This window comes from Mobula birostris, chromosome 10 (genome assembly GCF_030028105.1).
Source record: "Mobula birostris isolate sMobBir1 chromosome 10, sMobBir1.hap1, whole genome shotgun sequence".
In the NCBI taxonomy this organism is placed as follows: Eukaryota; Metazoa; Chordata; class Chondrichthyes; order Myliobatiformes; family Myliobatidae; genus Mobula; species Mobula birostris.
This window is the reverse complement of record NC_092379.1, coordinates 70444648-70461392: the sequence shown is the minus strand read 5'-3', so window position 1 is coordinate 70461392 and position 16745 is coordinate 70444648. Positions and strand designations below refer to the sequence as shown.

Sequence of the window (16745 nt, the reverse complement as noted above, 5' to 3'; positions counted from 1 at the left end):
TGTAGAGTTCAGTCTGGAACAGAGGCTGTCGATCATTGGACCCAGATCAGAGGGCTGTGTCTCTGTCATCCAAAATAAGGGCTATTTTCCCTTGTACAATTCAGCCCAGGACAAGGGAGATGTGAGTAAGGTTCATGGGTGTCAGAATACAACCCAGGGCAAGGGCTAGTGTCCAACTCACAGATTGGTGTAGAAGCTCTGGCTAAAATTGACCCAACATGATTCAGTTTGATTTAGTTTTTCTAAGGATTGCTTCCCTATGATGAGTCAATCTATTGATTTAACGTGGGGCCAACATGAACTTGGTGGGAAAGATGATGCAGGCAGGTAGATAATAAAACTACACAGGGCAAGCAAGAAGGATCTGCATGTCCTCTGAAGCTTGCAGACTGTTCATAGCTTGGCAGAGCAACAGATCCTGAGAGAAAGGTGAGACTGGAGAATTCATCATATGCCAGGATTGTTGTTCCTGAAGTAAGGAAGGTTGACAGAAGTATATAAAATCACCATGAGCATAACTAGGATAGACTGAATTTTTTTCCAATGGTAGGGGTATCAGAACAAGAAGATATCCATTTAAGGTGTGAAGAAGGTTGATATCTGGACCATGCTGCCAGAGAAGGTGGTGGGATGGGATGCAATTCCTACATTTAAGATGCATTAGGCCAGACACAATTAGACTAGGCATAGAAGGATATGGTCCTAATGAAGGCAAATGGGATTATTGTAGATGGACTAAAAGGAAGGCATGTTCACAGTGAGTCGAAGGGTTTATTTCTGCGGTGTAAGACTCTGTGACTCTATGAGACTATGATGATAAACTAGACAGAAATGTGGTTGATATATTGTATTTCAGTGAGGCATCTGAACTTTGGAAAGGCCCTGTGGATAGATGATCATAGTGGGTTTTGAAAATTTGATGTGCAGAGACGTGTGGATACACACAGGTTCTATGGTGAGTGGGAATGTGGATAAAAATTTATATGAATTACTTAAATGAACACAGAATATTGATTCAAACAGAGGATGACATTCTCATCTTATTGTCCAGGGCCTGTGGACAGTTCCAGGCACCACAATTTCAAGCCTTAGAAAGTGTCCAGAGGAGGTGTTCCAGAATCTCACCAACAGTGAAGAGAGACAGAGAAAGATTGGACAAATTAGCAGGGTCCAGTTCTATGGACCTGATCCGGGGTCTGACCCAAACCATTGACTGACACTTTTTGCCTTCACAGATGCTGCTCGATCCTCTGAATATTTCCTTCTTTTGTTCCAGTTCTAGAGTGCTGTTCTTTGAAGAATGAAGGCATTGTATCACAGGATGAAAGAAATGGCTAGCTGGCTTTCAAGTGAAGGAGCTGCTTGGTGAGTACTTCTGTTTTTAAATCATTTATTTTTGCTAGGTGAGTTAATCTAATGAATGGAGGTAGGGCAGGCCACCTCATATTCATGGGATGCAAACTATGTAGCTACAGGGTGTGGGAAGGGCAGGGTGCTTGTTGTGTCCCCAGGTGACACCATTTGCCCCGTGGGGACAGGTAGTGTCATCAGCTGGAGAAGCTCCAGATGTTGGTGCCTGACCAGTAGCTGATGTCCCTGCCGTCCGTCTTTGGGGCTGAGAGCTTTGTGGAGAACATGTTTCCAGAGGTGGTCGCCTCTCAGTTCAGGAGAGATGCAATTATGCAATTACAAAGTCAGCATGACAGCGACTCTGTTTCATTGGGAGGTACTACTGCAGTTGTACAAGGCCTTGTTGAGACCACACCTGGAGTATTGTGTGCAGTTTTGGTCCCCTAATCTGAAGAAAGACATGCTTGCCATAGAGGGAGTACAAAGAAGGTTCACCAGATTGATTCCTGGATGGCAGGACTTTCATATGATGAAAGACTGGATCAACTAGGCTTATACTCACTGGAATTTAGAAGATTGAGGGGGGATCTTATTGAAACATATAAAATTCTAAAGGGATTGGACAGGCTAGATGTAGGAAGATTGTTCCCGATGTTGGGGAAGTCGAGAACGAGGGGTCACAGTTTGAAGATAAAGGGGAAGCCTTTTAGGACCCAGATGAAGAAAAACTTCTTCACACAGAGAGTGGTGAATCTGTGGAATTCTCTGCTACAGGAAACAGTTGAGGCCAGTTCATTGGCTATATTTGAGAGGGAGTTAGATATGGCCCTTGTGGCTAAAGGGATCAGGGGGTATGAAGAGAAGGCAGGTACAGGGTTCTGAGTTGGATGATCAGCCATGATCATACTGAATGGCGGTGCAGGCTCGAAGGGCTGAATGGCCTACTCCTGCATCTATTTTCTATGTTTCTATGTTAGGAGTTTGAAGAGATTTGCTATGTTAACAAATACCAGCAAATCTCCACAGATGTACCATGGAGAGCATTTTAACAGGTTACATCTCTTTTTGGCATGGGGGGGCCACTGCACAGAGTCAGAAAAAGCTGCAGAAGGTTGCAAACTTAGCCAGCTTCATCATGGGCACTAACCTCCCCAGCACTGAGGACATCTTCGGAGGACGATGGCTCAGAAAGGCGGCATAGATCATTGGAGACTCCCACCAACAAGGACATGTCTGCTTCTCATTGCTACTCACTGGAGGAGATCCAGGAGCCTGAAGACACACACTCAATGTGTTAGGAACAATTCCTTCCCCTCCACATTCGGATCTCGGAACTGACAACGAACCAACCCACGGCTCACATTTACCTCACCCTCTTTGGCCATTGAGCTTTATTCTAATTCTGATTCTGAGAGCATGCAGAGAGGGAAGGGCAAATACAGGACGGAAAATAAGGCAGTCAATTAGTTCAGGAGGCCCTGAGGAGTATTCTCTCTTCCTCTAACCGGTATTCAGGTTTGAGTACTGATTACGGAGAGGATTCTCCTCCGGAGTGCAGCCAGAGCCAAGATCAGAGCATTGTGGAAGGAGAAGGATCAGGAGAGCAATGGTTACAGGGGATTCCGTTGGGGAAGGGGAGGTCTGTGATCACAAATATTAACCAAGGATGTCTCCCTTGTGGCTGGGTGATTAAGCTGATACCGTGGTTTCTGGAGTGGGGGCGGGGGTTGAATGGTTGAAATTGAACAAGATGATAGGGTGACAGTTGAAGACCCAAGAGTGGATTTCAGGGACAGAGGAAAGAGATGAAGGAGTGGTAATTTCTGGACTCCACCCTGTGCCCTGCACCAGTGAGATAGGATATCTCTGGGAGGTGAACGTGTGCCTAGGGAGGTGGTGCAAGAGGGAGACTTCAGATTCCTTCGGCATTGGGACTTGTTCTAGGGAAGGTAACTTTACCAGCCAGAACAGCACCAAGATCTGTTTCTTCAAGTGCGAGCTTGTAGGCATTTAGCTCAGTTCACCAGGTGGATAGGAAGCTGAGCAAAGATTCAGAAAAGAAAAACGCAGAGATAAAAATGGACCCCAGAAGCTTAGTGAGAGCTGAGACACCAGACCAAGCAAAGGTACGAACAGAAAAGGGGAATTGTGTTGCTATATGGATGCATTCTTTTGGCGGAGAGTTGACTTGGTGCAGTGCAGGTGGCTGTTGTGTTATTTTGGTGTTGCATTCCTTTGTGCTGCATTCCAGTCGTAATCCATTCCATTAGTGTTGTGATCTGTTGGTGCATTGTTACACTGGTACGATACTCTCTTGGACTGTGTACTGTTGGTATGGTGTTTTTGTGCTGTATTCTGCTGGTGTGGTGTTTGAGCTGTGTTTCATTGGTGTGTTGGGATTGTGTTCTGTTGGTGTGTTGGAATTGTGTTCTGTTGTTATTGTACTTGAACTGTGTTCTACTGGTGTTGTTTTTGAGCTGTGTTCTGTTGGTGTGTTGGAATTGTGTTCTGTTGTATTTGAACTGTGCTCTGCTGGTGTTGTGTTTGAGCTGTATTCTACTGGTGTTGTATTTCTGCTGTATTCTTCTGGTGTGTTGGGATTGTGTTCTGCTGATGTGTTTGAGCTGTGTTCTGCAGATGTGTTGGAGCTGTGTTCTGCTGGTATTGTGTTGGAGCCGTGTTTTGCTGGTGTTGTGTTTGAATTGTGTTCTGCTGGTATTGTGTTGGAGCTGTGTTCTGCTGGTGATGTGTTTGAGTTGTGTTCTGCTGGTGTTGTATTTGAGCTATGTTCTGTTGGTGTTGTGTTGGGATTGTGTTCTATTGGGGTTGTATTTGACCTGTGTTCTGCTGGTGTAGTGTTGGACCTGTGTTCTTCTGGTGTTGTGTTTGAGCTGTGTGTTGCTGGTTTATTTGAGCTATGTTCTGCTGGTGTTGTGTTTGAGCTGTGTTCTGCTGCTGTTGTATTAAAACCGGGTTATGCTGGTGGTGTGTTTGAGCTGTGTGTTGCTGGTTTATTTGAGCTATGTTCTGCTGGTGTTGTGTTTGAGCTGTGTTCTGCTGCTGTTGTATTAAAACCGGGTTATGCTGGTGTTGTGTTGGAGGTGTGTACTGCTGGTGTTGTGTATATGCTGAATTTTCCTGGGGCAGTTTGTGTTGTGTTCAGCTGGTGCGGCATTTGATCTGCTGCTGTGTGTTGCTGGTATTATATTTCTGAGGTGTTCTGCCGGAGATAGTGTACCTGCTATGTGTGTGCTGGTGGTGTGGTTGCGTTTGGGCTGCGTTCTGCTGGTGCTGTGGTAGGAGCGGAGTCTTTAAAAGATTCCAGTCAGGTTGAAGACTGCGGGAGGAGCGGAGCTGTTGGATTGGGTTGTGGTGCTGCTCTGTCTGAAGGAAGTTTGTGGACGAGGAGTTGCGTTCAGACCCTTTGATCACTGGTTCGAGTATACGGAGCGGCGGGGAGATGGGTGAGTGAAAGTGAAGACGGAACATTACAGGGGAAGGGGAAGGGAATGGGTGGGTGGGGTGTTAGGAAGGGAAGGGACGGGACCCACTCTCCGAAGGTGTGGAACAGCTGCAGTTTAACGCAAACTATCAGGACCGGACTTGTAATCCCGCTACTTCCCCAGACCTAACACCCAGAGGGAGGGACGTGTCCGGCCCGCCCGGGACCGCCGCTTCTACACCCGACCCGACCACACCCGAATCACTGTGCATCATTTTATATTCCTTTCCCGCCAGGTTTCTTCCCATCGATTCCATCTCTCCCCATTTCTCATTCCACCCTCGTCCCTTTCCCAGTTTCCCGACCGCCTCACCCATCGCCCTCAGCTCCTCACTCCTTCCCACTCAACCCACCCCTACGCCTGTCTCCTCATACCTCCACTCATCCCTTTTGCACTTTTCGTCCTCTCTCTCCTCCCCCCCCCCATATCCCCGCCAAAATTCCACTTCGAGTGTGGGAGAGTGCCTCCCTCACTCCCACACCTCCTCTATGCCTTCCCCACCACTCGCTTTTCCCATCTCCATAATCCATTCACTCTGTCTCATCGCCACTTCAGCCGTTCACTACCACCCTGCACCCCATCCCCGCCCCCACCTTGCACCCGGTCCCCGCCCCTCCCCCACCCTGCGCCCCGTCCCCACCCCCACCCTGCGCCCCTCACTGCCCCACCCACCCCGCCATTGCCACCCTGTCCTCAAACCTGCTTTTGGCCCCGCCCCCATTCTCCCCCAGTGCAATTCCCCGCCCTCCCTCCCCTGCCCAACCTCCAACCCCCACCCCATCCTTCCTAGTCTCCTTGCACACCCCCCGCCCCACCTGTCGTGTGTGTATTTGATCCTGGCACTGTGCCTGCTGGAGCGCCAGGTTAGACCTCTGGTCCTCTGAGCTTCTGTCCCTTGTCTCGCACTGAGGACATGTTCTTGTCCCTTGCCTTTCAATTGAGAGTGGATGTGTTGCCCCACATTATCTTAAAACTACCCATTCTAATTTCTTTACTTCAATGCCGGTGTTTCCCCAGATGAGGAGAGAAAATCAGGATTAGTAACTGAGCCTTTGATGGGGTGGTCTACAATTTACTCCTGCCTCTCAGCAGAGTTCTTATCCTCCCACTTATTCCTGTAATAGATAGGAACAGGGAATCATCAGGTTCACTTCACATCCTGTGCAGCCTCGATCTTGGCTGCATTTTGTGGGCACTTCCTATAAGCTTTGATTCCTGACTGGTTTAGACATCTTCCTCTACTTTTAATATGTTCATTGACTCTGACTCCACAGCTCACTGGAGGAGAGGCTTCCAAGAAGCATTCACTGATGGAATAAATGCCTCCTATTCCTTATTGAATAGGCCACCTTTTATTCTGAACCAATTAAAGATACCCAACTTGTGGGAACTTTCTCTCAGCTTCCTCCTTCTCAATCTTGTGTTTCATTAAATCCACATCTTATTCTTCTAACCACAAATGGGTAGTAGCCCAATCAGCTCATCCTGTAAGGGAACCACAGATATCAATCTGCTGCATTGTCCTTGAACTTCCTCCAACTCTGGAGTATCCATCCTCAAGTAATGGAGCCATCTTTGTATGCACTGCTCCAGGTGTGGTCTCACTAGATAGTTGTACAAGCCTTCGTTGTTGTTATATTCCATCCCCTTTGGAGTAAAGGCCAACGTTGCACTTTCCTTCCCGGTTAATTGCAGTACTGGCAAGCCAACTTGGTGTACAAGGTTCAACACATAGTAAAGATGTACTATAATATTTCTCCAGTTTTCAAACCAGATTCTGCTTTTTCATTTTCCATTTCATCTTTCCACACTGAACATTCCTTCTGCCGATTCACTTGACCCATCTACAAACCCCTGCAGATTCCTTCTACGAACCACTCCCGTCCCTTCAGCCATTCTGTAATACAATCTCCCCAAGTGATCTGGGGTTGGGGAAAGTGGGGTATTGACTCGCCTGAAACTTGGCTGGCCAAGAGTCGTTTCCTCCCCCCCTCCCCTTTTTAGTTGGCTGGTGGTTTCTGTGACTGTGCCTCTGACTGAGAACAGGTGCTTATCACTGGGTGGGTTCTCCTCTGGAACCAAGCCCTGCTTGAGTGCTGGTCAGTTGTGTAGTTGGAGCTGCAGAACATTGAGAAGCAATTTTGGTGATTTGGAGTTGGGACCCAGCAGCCAGCTCGTTCTGATCTGGGCAGATTCCCAACAGTTTTTGAGTTAAATTATTGCCTTAATTTTGTTGTCTTTATTTGATTTTAATTCCCATCACGCGGAGTCGTTCAGGCTGAACAAACTGAATAAGTAATTGTTCACAATATGACAGGCTGAACTTTGGAAATGCAGTTACCACAACATTAACCATTCTTAAGCTGAATTCATGGATGCCCAGGAATGTGGAGATGATCCCTAACATTGGAAATATTTGTCAAGCTGGAATTTTCACTCTCCGTAACCAGCATTCCTGAAACCAGAGTTATTCAGAACTGGCAGTCTCCTGTTGTGAATGTGGTGGACATTGGAAGCAAGGGGAGGAGGGCAGAGAATGCAGTTAGTGGGGAAGACGGGGTAGGGCTGAGAGGACTGTAGGACAACGTCTGACAGATACAAAGGAGAGTTTGGCTGAGGCCCATTGTCGCTGAATGCATTTTGTTTCCATACCATAGATGTATTCCTCATCCAGTGAGTGGAGTTGTGGAGAGTGGGGGTGGCAGGCTGACAGGAGAGAGGGATCAACAAAGTGAGAGGACGGGGGGGGGTAAGAGAGAGGGGTAATGTGAGAGACAGATATAGGAAAGGAGAGAGAAGAGGTTGGATACCTCTCTGTGATTAAGGACAGGGTGAAATACCCATTTTCTCAATAATTGAGAAGCTTCCTCAAGCTTCTGGAAGCTGCAGGGGGGTTTTGCTGGTTTATTTTCGGTCTCGGCATCGATTGATAACTGTCCTGTTTTAGTAGGTAACTGATGGGCTCATGAGAAAGAGTGTTTCAGGGAGTTGACTTGGAACAGTTTTATTTCTGGAAGTAAACATTGCATTTGAATAGCACTTTGTAATCTGACAACGTATTAAGTCCTCCGTGGAAGCATGGGAACCCTTTCTCCTGCAGCAAGAGAAAAATCTGGCAAGCTGGAAGCCAAGCTAAACAAAGACCTGGAGATGAGCTAAAGGCTTGGTGAAAGAGTGAGGTTTCAAAACAAAACAAAAAAAGGATTAAAATAAGGGAAGAGGTTTAAGGAGGGAATTTGAAAATGTTGGGTCTCTACAGCTGATGGCACAACTGGGAGTATAGGTCATAGAGTCATATAACACAGAAACATGCCTTTTGGCCCATGATGTCTATGCTGGCATTTGCAACCATCTATTCTAATCCCATTTACCCTCCTTCACTTTGGTAATTGAAGTTCAGGTGCTGCTTGAATGTTGTGGGTGTCTCTGCCTCCACCAGCCCCTTAACCAGGATATTCCTGATTCCAACCACCCTCTAGAGGTGGGATTAAGAAGGATCCCTTCAGCTCCCCTCTAAGCTCTTATCTCTTACTTCAAACCCATCCCCGGGAAAAAGATTCTTGCAGTCTAACCAATCTATACCCAGTGTATGGTGGCCTGAAGCCAAGAACTGGAGTTGAGCAGGGCTTGTAGGGTTGGAGAATGTTGCTGCTGCATCGACCAGTGTAGCATTCGGCTGATGGCAGTGAGTTGTTATGCCATGGAGTTTTGGATGACATAAATTTAGTGCAAATTGAGAGGTTTTTGAAGGGTGTTCAGTCTAGGCTGAAAGTAGCCAAGACTCCTAAGGTTTCAGCAAAGGTCACCTGCTGGATGTAATGCTGGTGTAATGGGCAGTCTTCTTAAATAGGAACAGTCTGATCCCATCTTGGAGTAGCCAGGGAGAAAGGTTGGCGGTGAACGCCAAATTAGTAGGAATTATCATTACTGAGAGAGGAGTTGGTAAGTTTTACCCAAGGATGATCTGGTCAACATGATCTTTCTGGTGCTCTACTGAATGAACAGCAGATCAAGCAGCATCCGCGGGGGTAAAGGAATCGTCAATGTTGCAGGGTTTCAACCCAAAACAAGACTGAGAGTGGAAAGGGGAAAGAGGGTGTGGTGAAATACTAGCTTATGGTAGCTGGTGGACTGGGGAAGGATGAAAAATGAGGGCAAGTTGTATCAGATGGGCTCAGGGAATAATGATTGATGGAGGTGGACAGAGTGAAAGGGACAGACACCAAAAGGTTGAAGAGACAGTTTTTCCATGTTCTTTCTGCATCACATTATTTAGGGCAACGTGCAAATCAGTAATAGGAGTGGGTGGGAGCCAGGGATGGATGTGGAACAACGGGTGAAATGTGAAGTTTATTTTCAAGCTGTAGTGGGATGGGTAGGAACGGAAGAAGGAATTGCAAAGAGCCAATGGCTTGGAAGAGGGTGATTGTCCAGTGTGTGAAGGTGCAGACAGGAGGCAAGGGAGAAAGAGCAGTTGATAGCCCTGGGTGCTGGGGCATGGGCAACTGTCTGTGGCTTTAGTGTGGTAATGTTAGTGCTGATGATATAGCCATCTGGATTTCAGCAAGGCAGTTCAACGTAGACGAGAGTTGGGAAAGTTAAATTTCATGGGTGACTGATGGCTGGATCCAAGTCTGTCCGGTAGCAGGAAGTGAGGGCAATGCTTCCCAGTGACCAGAGGCTGTGGGTAGTGGGGTACAGCTGCACTCGGGGCTGTGGAGATGCTTAAAGCAGATGTAGACACATGGAGGCTGTGTTTCAGGGAATTGACAGATCAACCCTAAACTGTCAATGTTACAATATTAGATCATTATTATGTGCCCGCTTCTGCTTCCCCCAGGCCTATTTATTTCTTGACCTTTCCCAGCGCTGAAGAACAATCAGCAGCCTGGAACATGCTCTATAAATGCTTGCCCAACCTGCTGAATGTCTCAATTTTCTGTCTTTATGGAAATGAGGTGGCAGGAAAGGGGAGGAGGTTTGGGTTTCTTTGTAGGTGAGTGAGAATTTGGAGAGGAAGTGGAAGACGGGGTGGATAGAGAAGGTGCAGCAGGAACTGAGGGGTGAGGGTGACATCCTGACAGATTGAAGGCAAAGATTGTGTGATTGTTGGGGGGAAGCAAGTGGAGTCAGTATCTTGCTGTCTCAGTGACCCACTCTCGCACCTTATTGTGTTGAGATACATTGTGGAAGATCAGAATGTGTGTGATGAGAGGAAGGAAGGGGAAGGGAGAGTAGGAGGTTTCACTGTCCCAAGAGCCTTCCGTGTCTTTATCCAGTGGGTACTCTTTGCCCAAATGTCTCTCACTCCCTCATTGTAGATGTTCCTGTTCCACTGGTCTTCTTATGAAACAGTTGTGGCAGATTTGATTTATCTAATGCAAATGTTGGACCTTTTTTTTCTAAATGAGCTCTGTTTCAATGGCACCTGTGCATTCTTGTTGCTCAGGAACAGTGGTGATAATAAAAATCTGTTGGAATTCTCCAGGACTCTGGAAGTGCTAGTAGCTTAAAGCACTGCACATTCCAAATTCCTCTGTTTTGATACACTGGATTCAGATTTATGGATGGACTTGTCTTGTATTTCTTTACCAATAGGAGGCCATTTGGTCCATTGGGTCTAAGATGTCTCTTGGAGCATTTCCACCAATCCCTTTTCCCCTGTGTCACCATGTGACCTATTTCCCCCATGTGACCTGTTTCCCCATGTGACCTATTTCCCCTATGTCACCCTGCTACCTATTCCCCCATGTCACACTGCTACCTATTTCCACCAATTCAATTTCCCCCATCTCACCTGGTGACCTATTTCCACCAATCCCCTTTCCTCCATGTCACCCTGTGACCCATTTCCACCAATCCTCTTTCCCCCATGTGACCCATTTCCACCAATCCCTTTCCCCCATGTCACCTGGTGACCTATTTCCACCAATCCCTTTTCCCCTGTGTCACCGTGTGACCTACTTCCACCAATCCTCTTTCCCCATGTGACCTTCCCCCCATGTCACCCTGCTATCTATTTCCACCAATCCAATTTCCTCCATCTCAGCTGGTGACCTATTTCCACCAATCCCCTTTCCTCCATGTCACCCTGTGATCCATTTCCACCAATCCTCTTTCCCCCATGTGACCTATTTCCACCAATCCCTTTCCCCCATGTCACCCTGTGACCTATTCTCCCTCTCATCTGCCCATCAGATACCACCTACCTTCACTTGGGGCATGTTTACAGTGGCCTGCTAACTAACAGCATGACAAGGAAGTGGCTGGAAATCTGTGCACGTCAGGGGAATCTACATGGACTAGCTCTACACACTCACAGCATTGGAGGGCAGAATTCAAGCCAGACCACCGGGGCTGTGAGGCCATGACTCTACCAGCTGCACCATTGGATGTAACTGGTCTAATTGGAAAGGATAGGGGAAAAAGAGGAAATCGTCGTGTTGCTACTGTATTCTGCTTGCTGCCGCACCGGTCTCACTGGCAGTGATGGGGAATAATTTCAGGCACAGAGTATCTGAAGCAACAAGATGACATGTGGAGATAACTCAGCAGGCTGGCCAACTTCTGAAGAAGGAAGGCAGTGTGAGGCAAAGGGCAGCCTGTTCACATCCTGGTGTCTGTTGCACATCCCAGTGCGAACCTGGGAAATCTGAAGCTCAGTTCCACTGACGTACTGCTCTGTGATTTTTACTCCTTTCTCCAACAAATCCATAGGTTTCGGTCTGTTTTCTCCATCCTCCACAGCCTACTGCAAAACCAAAATCCCCTGATTTGATCCCCGCTACATTCCCTTGTCAATTACACCAGTGTATGAGCCAGGTTGTGTGCCTGGCCTGATCGGTCTTTAACAACAAAATAGTGCTTGAAGGAAGCACTCAGCGGGTCGGGCGGCATCTGTGGAGCAAGAAACAGGGCTAATCGATCTCTCATCCACACTAGGAATAATTGGAAAGCAAGCATGCTTTAAGCTTGAGTGAAGGATGAGGGAGAAAAAGAGCAGAAGGGATGTCAACAGGAGGCTGACTGGTACAGGTGGTGAGTTTCTCAGGACTACTAAGCATGGGATACTTGCCTTCATCAGCCAGGGCTTAGAATTCAAGAGTAAGGAAGTCATGTTTCAAGTTTACTAAAAGTTGCTACAGCCATAACTGGGATACCGTGCGCTCCAAAGGAGGGATGTGATTTCCCCTGCAGGCGGTGCACAGGAGATACACCTGGATGTTGCCTGGGATTGAGTGTCTCAGTATGAAGACAGACCAGACAGGCTGGTTTTCTTTTCCTTGCAGCAAAAGAGGCTGACCTCCAAGAGGACCACAACCTTGTCGCGGTTTAGAGGCTTGTGTACCTTAATGACCCAGAGAGCTATGTTGGCTGGAGTCAGGGCCTTGTGCCTTGGCTCTCAGTAGGGTCCCCCATGTGTAACAAATCAGAGGGCAGTGGCCAGACTGAGAGTGATCCACTGGTCCTCCTGGTTCGGGACTTCTGTTCAGGGCTAACAACCCTGACTGGTCAAAAACAGTTGTTACAGAAACAGTAATGAAGAATCCTTCTATATCTGTGTGTGACAGTATGGACAGACAGAGATGGAGGACCTCCACTGCTGCCGTAAATGCCAGTGGGTATTAAGTAAGTAAGAAGTGGCGGAGGGGGACCCTGATTGAGGTATATCAAATCTCGAGGTTCAGATAGCATCGATGATGGGAGGGTTTTCCCCTGTAATAAAGTGTCTGAGACTTGGGAGATAATGGAAGGCTTTCATCTCTCATCGATAATGGGAGGCCCCCATCTCCCATCAATAGTCGATAATGGGAGGCCCCCGTCTCCCATCGATAGTGGGAGGGTTTTCCCCTGTAGTGAAGGTGCCTGAGACTTGATAGCATCGATTCAAAATGAGGGTTAAAAAGCTTGAGGGGATCTGAGGATAATTTCTTCCTCCCTGAGGATGGAGCCTGGAATGTACTGCTTGAGGGTTGGATTTGCGCTGATGGTGGAGTTGGAGGCTCTCACATTTAAGAGATTGGCTTGAATCACCAAGGTGTAGGAGGTTAGGGATGGTCTGATAAATGGTCAGCTTAGACATAGTGGGCTGAAAAGCCTTTTTCTGTTGAATAGCGAGGTGGTGGTGCCTGAGAGAGGGGTGAAGGCTGGACGAGTGAATGGAAGGAGAAGAATGAGGCAGAGCTGAGAGGAAAGGAACGTCATGGGGAGTGGCAGATACTAAATGCTGCAAGTGCAGAGAATCTGAAATGAACGAGAATGCTGGAAGTACCCAGCTGGTTAGGCAGCGTCTATGGAGAGAAGAACAGACAATAAAACAGGTTGTTGATCTATCTTCAGAACACGGGAAAGCAGGGTATCAGTGACATCTCAAAGGGTATTATGACCCGCTCAGAAGGTGAGGTTCTCTTCTTCACGGGGTGTGTGCATTGGTTTGTGTCGGAAGATTGTAAGAGGCCAAGGGCCATTGAGTGGGAGTGGACTTTAGGATGATATGCTGCTGGACCTGGGAAGGCAGGAAGGATACCAGCACGTTCCAATCTAACTCGGCAAGGTAGTGTCGTGGCCAGCACAATGCTTTACAGTGCTAGCAACCCGGGTTCAATTCCCGCTACTGCCTGTAAGGAGTTTGCACATTCTCCCTGTGACTGCGTGGGATTCCTCCAGGTGCTCCAGTTTCCTCCCACAGTCCAAAGACATACCGGTTGATTTGTTTTTTAAATTGTCCCACGTTGAGGCTGGGATTAAATCGGGGATTGCTGGGCAGTGTGGCTGAAGGGGCGGAAGGGCCTGTTCTTTATACCTTATTGTCGCCAAACAATTAATACTAGAGCGTACAATCATCACAGCGATATTTGATTCTGCGCTTCGCACTCCCTGAAGTACAAATCGATAGTAAATATTAAAAACTTAAATTGTAAATCATAAATAGAAAATAGAAAAGGGAAAGTAAGGTAGTGCAAAAAAAATTGTGTGTATATAACTAACCTTGTCAATAACTAACTAACTAAATAATTGCATAGATAAACAAACTCTCCTCCTTCACCCACGACCATTCCAGCATCTTCCGCAGCACATTGCCTACATTGGCTCTTGCTGAAGGCGCTGTGCTAAGTCACAGGTAGTTTGTTTTCAGGTACAGCCCTCTGCAGGAAAATTAGACAAGGGGCATATCGCTGGATATCTGGACTGGTGTGATCCAGGGAAGGTCAGGAATGTGATTGTACACTAGGGAGAGAATTTGTTCCCCTTTCCTGGCTGCTGTGGTTCCCAGAAGCCCGGTGACTGAGTGAGGCAGTGTCTGGTACTGTGCAGAGCCTGTCCATCCCTCGCTGAGCGGGAGCTGCCTTGGCTGAAGTTGAATGGTCTCTTTGTTGAGGGTCAGGGTTCAAAATCAGCCACTTCCCTCTTGTAGAGCACTGTTTACCCTATTCAACAGAGCTTCACTCATTCTCGACTCTTCCCCAACAAAGCTCATTGTTCCTTGGGACTTAACCACTTCCACTCAGTCTGAAGTCATGCACGAGCTTGAGTTGTGACCATTCATCCCTGCAGCTTATCCCAATGTGTTCAAAGAACTATTCAGTCACCCTTGCACTTTCCCTCAACTATGCTGCCTTTTTCGGACAATACAAACGGTCGTGTCCTTCAGTTATTTACCCTCCTACTGATTCTCCTGACTTGACCTCATGACATTGATAATGAATTTCTACCCCAGAGCATCACCTCTCATTGAAGGAAAACAATCCCAGTTTCCCGCCTTGTTAATTCAACTCTCTCATCCCTAGTTTCCTAGAAAATTCTGGCAACACTCAGCAATACCTGTAGAGAAACAGTAGATGTTTCAGATGAGTGACCTTGGATCAGAATTAACAGGATGCAAGTCCCGGGTGGAGACTCAGGAATACCGTCACACTCAGATGGAGAAAGATTCTTCATTGCTGTTTCCATTACAGTTTTGTTTGACCAATCAGGGTCGTTAGCCTGAGCTGAACCCCAGAACCTGGAGGACTCTTAGTCTGGCCCCTACCTTTGACCTGTTTGGCATGGATGACCCTACCAAGAGCCAAAGCACAAGGTCATGACTCCAGCCAACATAGCCCTCCGGGTCATTGAGGCACACAAGCCTCCAAACCCTGCAACAAGGTTGTGGTCCTCTTAGAAGCCCCCCCCTCTCCTCCCCCCCCTCCTCCCCCCCTCCTCCCCCCCTCTCCACCCCCTCTCCACCCCCTCTCCACCCCCTCTCCACCCCCTCTCCACCCCCTCTCCACCCCCCCTCCTCCACCCCCCCCTCCTCCACCCCCTCTCCTCCCCACCCCTCCTCCCCACCCCTCCTCCCCCCCTCTCCTCCCCCCCTCTCCTCCCCCCCTCTCCTCCCCCTCTCCTCCCCCTCTCCTCCCCCCCTCTCCTCCCCCCTCCTCCCCCCTCCTCCCCCCCTCCTCCCCCCCTCCTCCCCCCCTCCTCCCCCCCTCCTCCCCCCCTCCTCCCCCCCTCACCCCCCCTCCACCCCCCTCCTCCCCCCTCCTCCCCCCCCTCCCCCTCCTCCCCTCCTCCCCCCCTCCTCCCCCCTCCTCCCCCCTCCTCCCCCCTCCTCCCCCCTCCTCCCCCCTCCTCCCCCCCTCTCCTCCCCCCCTCTCCTCCCCCCCCTCTCCTCCCCCCCCTCTCCTCCCCCCCTCTCCTCCCCCCCTCTCCTCCCCCCCCTCTCCTCCCCCCCTCTCCTCCCCCCCTCTCCTCCCCCCCCTCTCCTCCCCCCCCCTCTCCTCCCCCCCCCTCTCCTCCCCCCCCTCTCCTCCCCCCCCTCTCCTCCCCCCCTCCTCCCCCCCCTCCTCCCCCCTCCTCCTCCCCCCCTCTCCTCCCCCCCCTCCTCCCCCCCCTCCTCCCCCCCCTCCTCCCCCCCCTCCTCCCCCTCTCCTCCGCCCCCTCTCCCCTCCTCCCCCCCAACTTGAATTATGAATTAAAATAACAAATATAGGCAAATTCAAAAAGGTGGTGCATGAGAGGGAAATTTCATGCTGATTTTCATGATCAACTGCCCAAAATCTATAACATACACCCAGAACTATTCAGGAAGCCAAATCTTTGTTGCCAGCTGTTTTTAGTGTATCAGAAGTCTGTTGAAGAGTTTTATAACAGCAGGATAGAAGCTGTCCTTGAGCCTTGTTTTGTATCTTTAGCCTCATTGGCGGGGTGAGGTTGGAGAAGACAGAACGATCATGGTGGGAGGGGTGCTTGATTATGTTGACTTCTTTCTCAAAGTAATGGGCAGTAGGAATAGAGACAATGGAAGGGAGGTTGGTTTACATGGTGGACTGTTCACAACATAATCGATTTCTAACTTTTCTAGTTGTGATGAAATGCCCTTTATCTAATAGGGTAACTCATGTTGTTCTTTACAAATGCTGCCTCACCTGTTCAGTTTGCTGCAGCTTCTGTCTGTAATTTAACAATTGCTTCTGATTCTATATTCCTCATGAGAGATAATAATCTCTTTCTAGCCTGTTAAATCCTCTAGATGTCTGACTCGATACACCTCCAGAAATCTCTCCTCAGTCTTCCACGGGTTCATGCGGTGTGAGTCCAAGTTCATCCTGAATCCTCTGTGTACGCTGCAGTCTACTCTTAGCTTAGTAAATCTTTGCCACACTCCCTCTGTGTCAAGTACATCTCTTAGGTAAGGAGATCGAACTGTACACAGTTCTCTACTGAAACCCTGCAGTATGGTCCTTCATGGTCTTGCTGTGAGGTCCTCTCATCCTCGATCGACACGTCAAAAGATCCCCTGCACCTGCTTTAGCAGAAACCCAGAATGGTTTGCACATTCAGCAGGTCAGGCAGCAGCTGCTGAAAAAGAACCAGAATTATTATGTTAAGGTCTTAAGGACCTAAGACATG

At 48.5% G+C, this 16745-nt stretch overlaps 1 protein-coding gene across 1 annotated transcript in view; it reads left to right on the top strand.

Annotated features, from left to right (window-relative positions):
* Window positions 1-4743: 4743 nt before the first annotated feature.
* Window positions 4744-16745, top strand: part of LOC140204533 (proteolipid protein DM alpha) — a 52833-nt gene continuing 40831 nt past the window's right edge. The window contains exon 1 of the mRNA XM_072271243.1: window positions 4744-4814. Coding sequence (XP_072127344.1) covers window positions 4811-4814 — 4 coding nt within the window. The 5' untranslated portion in view covers window positions 4744-4810. The remainder of the gene's footprint in view (window positions 4815-16745) is intronic.